Source organism: Aplysia californica, unplaced genomic scaffold (assembly GCF_000002075.1).
Source record: "Aplysia californica isolate F4 #8 unplaced genomic scaffold, AplCal3.0 scaffold00580, whole genome shotgun sequence".
Taxonomy (NCBI): domain Eukaryota; kingdom Metazoa; phylum Mollusca; class Gastropoda; order Aplysiida; family Aplysiidae; genus Aplysia; species Aplysia californica.
In genome coordinates this window covers 404595-410558 of record NW_004797850.1, presented here as the reverse complement: position 1 = coordinate 410558, position 5964 = coordinate 404595, and the positions used below count along the sequence as shown (strand labels likewise).

Below are 5964 nucleotides of genomic sequence, written 5' to 3'. Positions count from 1 at the left end.
CGTTGGTATCCATGCTGGCCCGGTGAGCAAGGTCAAGGATAAAACACAACATCTGAAGTGTGTGTGTATGTGTGTTTATGTGTGTGTCTATGTGTGTGTCTGTGTGTGTTTATGTGTTGGTGTATGTTTATGTGTGTGTGTATGTGTGTGTGAGCGTATGGATGTGTGTGTATATGTGTGTGTGTGAGCAGCGTGAATGCGGGTGTATGTGTGTGTGTGTGTGTGTGTGTGTGTGTGTGTGTGTGTGTGCGTTTGTGTGTGTGTGTGTGTGCAGCGTGAATGTGTATGTGTTTGTGTATGTGCGAGCGTGCGTGTGTGTGTGCATGCAGGTGTGTGTGTGTGTGTGTGTGTGTGTGTGTGTGTGTGTGTGTGTGTGTGTGCGTTTGTGTGTGTGTGTGTGTGCAGCGTGAATGTGTATGTGTTTGTGTATGTGCGAGCGTGCGTGTGTGTGTGCATGCAGGTGTGTGTGTGTGTGTGTGTGTGTGTGTGTGTGTGTGTGTGCGTGTGTGCGTGCGTGTGTGTGTGAGAGGGTGAGGATGATAAACTTATCATACTACGACCGTTACGTGAGGTTGACAAACTTTCTTTAAGGATAATTTGAAAGTCCTAACCAGAATTTTATCATTCAGACCTTAAAAAAGGCAGAAATACAAAGGGTATCACCAAGCGAGTCCATTTTATCAGTTCAAGATTTTTCCTCAACCAAAGATCCACACACAAAGATCACTATACCGGTACTTTATTCACCATTTCTCTCTGGACGTGGTTTCTTTTTGTACTGCTGAGGAACGTATCAGCCACTTCTGGGTAAATGTTTACTCGTAAATAATTGTGTATAAACACTCCAAGCAAGACATTCTCACCCGCAGCTGGCGCTTCAGGGCATCCAACTTGAGCTCATAACTGGCATTCAGGGCGTCCAACTTAAGCTCATAACTGGCATTCAGAGCATCCAACTTGAGCTCATAACTGGCATTCAGGTCGTCCAACTTAAGCTCATAACTGGCATTCAGAGCATCCAACTTGAGCTCATAACTGGCATTCAGGTCGTCCAACTTGAGCTCATAACTCGCCGTCAACTTCTCCACCAAGTCGAGTGTCTGGTTTACACAAAATCTCATTTTATCCTCCACCGCTTGGCTCAGGACCTGTGCAGTGAAGTCACAAAGAAGGGTTTGGATTGTTGTCCAGCTTTTGTTTGAGTAAGAGTTTTACAGCACTTGCAACACCGAAAGTAACACACACAAAATTGAAGGAGAGATAGGGACACTAGATGTTTGATAGGAAAGAAGGAGGAGAGATAAGGATGTTTGATAGGAAAGAAGGAGTAGAGATAAGAAGATAGATGTTTGATAGGAGAGAAGGGGGAGAGATAAGGAAGATAGATGTTAGGAAAGAAGGAGGAGAGATAAGGAAGATAGATGTTAGGAAAGAAGGAGGAGAGATAAGGAAGATAGATGTTAGGAAAGAAGGGGGAGAGATAAGGAAGATAGATGTTAGGAAAGAAGGAGGAGAGATAAGGAAGATAGATTTTTGATAGAACTTTGTCTCTTAGCAACACAGCCCCTGAGTAATATCTAGAATCCAGATCGACTGAATGCCGAGAGCGGTGAAGTGAATCGAACAGGTCTCAACAAATCACAAAGAATCTATATCCAACAAATCCCATAGACGGGGACATAAAAAAACACCTACATAATTTAATTCTTAAAGATGACAAAATACAGTAGTCTCCTCCTAAGATCCCAGTGCTCGGGAGTAAGGAAAAAGTCGGATCTTAGGCAAACGGGATCTTAGCCGACGGACCAAGGGAAGAATCTACGGTGACCCACGCTAAGGCCCACAACAGGTAAAATGGTCTCCCTCCACTCTAAAATGAACAGACGTGACCCCTGGGTGGGTTTCTGACGTATTATGGTGAGCAAAGAGTGGCCAACCTTGATGACCAATCACAGTGGCATGAGGCGTGCCATTTACACTTATTATCCTATCGCTGGTCTCAAGTTTTACGTTTATCCAGTTGCCCCTCTCCTTATCTTTAAATAGCTTTACCTGTCTGATTGAGTCTCCCCCCCCCCCCCCACCAATGTCGTTACGCACCATTGCGTGACCACACCAATTAAAGTTTAGTCTGTCTCGCAAATTCGAGAATAGAGATAATTTACTGCTGCAAAGGTCAGGGAAGAGTTCACAGTTCGATGTGATCCCCCCTGGAGCAAACATGAAGGCCCTACCCCTAGACGATCAGAAAACGCCCTATCCACCCAGCGAGTGATGTAAGTTTAGGTGGAGAGCTCAGCCAGGCGAGTGAGATATTTGGGGTAAAGAAATGGGTTGTCAGTTCACACCTCGGTGTGATCCCGTTTGGGGCAAACATTGTACCATTTCATAGAGTTTTACAACGCTTATGTGATCACACTCATGAGAGTGGCTGACCTTTGACGCGACGGGCAGCGCAATTTCATTGATCTCAACTTTTCATTCTTTGTTGATCGGCTGTGCATTTCCCCCCCCCCCCCCCTCTCCTGGTTTTTGTCCCGTAAATCATGATATGAAATGAGGGGTTTCAGCCGAATGTAGATCTTCAGAGTATATCAGAGCGGGATCTTAGGGGTGACTTTTGTATAATAAAAATTCTGTTATCTCAAAACAGCGGGACGGCGATCTTAAGTTAACCGGGATCGTAAGCGGGGGATCTTTGGCGGAAACTACAGTACCTGGCACACTGTTGTTATGCACAGAGATAAAAACTAGGCTAACTGAATGAGAAAGTAGTAGCAGCAGCAGCAGCAGCAGCAGCAGCAGCAGCAGCAGCAGTAACAGCAGCAGTAGTAGTAGTAGTAGTAGTAGTAGTAGCAGTAGTAGTAGTAGTAGTAGTAGTAGTAGTAGTAGTAGTAGTAGTAGTAGTAGTAGTAGTAGTAGTAGTAGTAGTAGTAGTAGTAGTAGTTATAGTAGTAGTAGCAGTAGTAGCAGCAGTAGTAGCAGCAGCTGTAGTAGTAGTAGTAGTAGTAGTAGTAGTAGTAGTAGTAGTAGTAGTAGTAGTAGTAGTAGTAGTAGTAGTAGTAGTAGTGGTAGTAGTAGTGGTAGTAGTAGTAGTAGTAGTAGTAGTAGTAGTAGTAGTAGTAGTAGTAGTAGTAGTAGTAGTAGTAGTAGTAGTAGTAGTAGTAGTAGTAGTAGTAGTAGTAGTAGTAGTAGTAGTAGTAGTAGTAGTAGTAGTAGTAGTAGAATCTAAGCCCAGCTTGCAGAAGACCAAACGCAGCAAAGTGTGTCGGACAAAGTCTCAACACATCCCACCAATCTGGACCCACAGTATCGCATAGGTCTAGGAGGATTATGGTGGTTAATTTATTAGTGCTATATGTAACCCAATTAAACACTCCCTATTTTTATCAAAACTCTTATCATCGCAATTACTATCGTTTGTGTCATGACACGATGGAATCAGGCGCTCAGAAATTTTAGGGAATATAGTTTTTGAAATCATCTTTACGTTTCGTTCGTTTGTCTTGCTTTTGATGAAAACAATAGATATCTATCTCAAATAAAAGTCGAGATACATCCAAAGAAGGGGGTGGGGGTCACCTGGTAAAATTAGCCAGAAAATGGCCGCCAAAATTTGGAGACTTCCTCTAAAAGCTTGAGTGTCCATGGAAACTGCTAATTAAAATTTTTTGTGATCAAACTTTTTCAGTTAAAAACCAACACAGAATTATTCTTTAAAAAAGACATATTATATATATACTTGTATATATTAATATGTTTTTTGAGCCACTTAAAAGAAAAAAAAAGGATAAAAATAACATAAGGGGTGAGAAAATGTCGGTTTCTTTGACTTCCTTATTTTGATGAGCGCCAGATTATAGCACAATGGTGCAACGTTATATCATTATTTAGATTATTTCTATCATTTATAGAAGTAGCAGTACTAGCAGTACTTTCATTATTATCACCGTTATCATCATCATCAATATTATTATTATTACTCACCTGCTTTTGACTTTCCAACTTGGACTCCCATCCCGCCTCCAGCGTCTCTACGGTTCCTTCCGTCTCTGATCGTAGTTGATCAAGTTCCTCTGTGATGTTCTCCATTGTGTGGCTCAGGACCTGTACAGTGACATCACTCTTAAAGGTCATGAACAACGGTAGACTTTTCTGCCACATGACATTCTCCCTACAAACAAAGCTAATCACATTACAACTCTTTCAAACCAAATGTTAGTTGCCAAATTCCAAGAGTGAAACAGATGGCTTTTTCAGTGACAAAGCATTTCTGGAAACTTCCAGTACAACTTTAGGCATCAGTCTAACATAATAGTCGAACAATTCTGCAAAACTTTCCCGTTTTCAAGATTTGATTTCAGTACACTTTAACTCACTCTGACAAATGTTCTAGTTCTGTGAGAGTATTACAGTTTTCCTTTTCTGGATACGCTATACCTGGGGAATTGTTTATTGGTCAATATTGGGGAACAAACGCTTGGAGAAAGATTCTCACCTCTATCTGGCTCTCCAACTTGCTCTCCAACTCAGCTTCAACGACCTCTATGGTTTCCGTGGCGTTTGCTAGCACGTCTTGCGTCTGTTTCAGACACTGCTGTTTGTATTCCTCCATCTTGTAGCTCAGGGTCTGTACCGTGACGATCTTACGCGTAATTAAAATGGGCAGGCTTTTGTGCCACATTACATTTTCTTGCGCCGTCAAACTAATGACATCACAACGGTACTGGCCAAGAGTACCGTTGGTCGCCACTGGCCAGGTAATCCGCAGAAACCTACTGGCAATGGCGCCGCTATTGGCCTCCGCCAGCACGTTATTAGACTTTGTTTGGAGATCATTGCCTCTGTCACTAACTTCGGCCACGCTGTTCCATTCGTCAGCCTCAAATTTCAAGATTCTGATCCTGACAATCTCAGAGACTACAGTCAGGGGATAAACGTTGACGCATTTCAAAGATATATTTTTTGTTTTGCCGACCTCCACTTCGTCATTTGTGATCTGGAGCACCCATGCGTGGGCAGACAGGAGCAGAGCTGCTGTCAGTACAATGGTGACGGACATCCGGTTCATCAAGCCCATTCTTACTCTGGTCCCAAAGTTGGCTAGCTAGCTTGGACAGGAATTCTGTGGGATATATTGAGGAAATACAACAACATACTACATTGAAGGAAACTTTTGGACTGTACAAATTTTAGGCACCATGATAAGAAATCCTAGAAGCAAACTATTATTAAAACTTTTAAAGTCAGCGCCAGCCACAACTATGCTTGGAGGAATATCGTTTGTAAACCGTGAAATCTCAAAAATAGGCAAAGACAGTGACGGTCTGTTCTCTTAATCTGGGGATTCTTACACATGTGGCCATATCTATACACTGTCGAAATTGTCAATAACTGTTAAGGGTTTATTCCTACAGGAACAAGCCATCATTTAAACGTACCCATTAACGATATTTTCATAGAGGCCCCACCGATCCGTTGGACTGTAACCATTAACGATTTATTCATAGAGGCACCAGCCTTCCAATGGACTGTAACCATTAACGATTTATTCATAGAGGCACCAGCCTTCCATCACTAGCTGCTGTTTTAGCCACAGCCAGACATTGTATAGAGAGGTTCTTGTTTTGAGTGGTGTCAGAATAATTTTTGTTTAATATTAAAATAGAAGAAATAGGAAGTAATCATTTGTACGAGTGATTGTCTTAGACAGGATGCCGTTAGAGCAGGTTCATCTGTACTTTCAAAAATTGGACCTTTCCTGGAGGAGACGCTGTCAGTGAAAACAAACAATTTACAATGGTGCACCACACTTGGATCATTAGCAGATACGCTCAGTATGGCAGTAATCTAATTTCTTTTAAGTCATAAGGCCTTCATTAACTTTAACTCAAAGTACCTAAACCGTAAACACTTGAGTAAAAGTCAACAGCAAGAACATGGAGAATCATATTCATATATATA

The 5964-nt window shown here is 42.1% G+C and overlaps 1 protein-coding gene across 2 annotated transcripts in view; it reads right to left on the bottom strand.

Moving 5' to 3' along the window:
• Positions 1-774: 774 nt before the first annotated feature.
• LOC101854362 overlaps positions 775-5964 on the bottom strand; it is a 9891-nt gene continuing 4701 nt past the window's right edge. Inside the window, exons 2-4 of one of the 2 annotated variants that reach the window (XM_013087376.2) lie at positions 4499-5125; positions 3988-4107; positions 775-1148 (exon numbers count right to left, since the gene is read on the bottom strand). In XM_013087376.2, coding sequence (XP_012942830.1) covers positions 816-1148; positions 3988-4107; positions 4499-5080 — 1035 coding nt within the window. In that variant the 5' untranslated portion in view covers positions 5081-5125 and the 3' untranslated portion in view covers positions 775-815. The remainder of the gene's footprint in view (positions 1149-3987; positions 4108-4498; positions 5126-5964) is intronic. The other variant, XM_013087375.2, reaches the window with a different exon arrangement.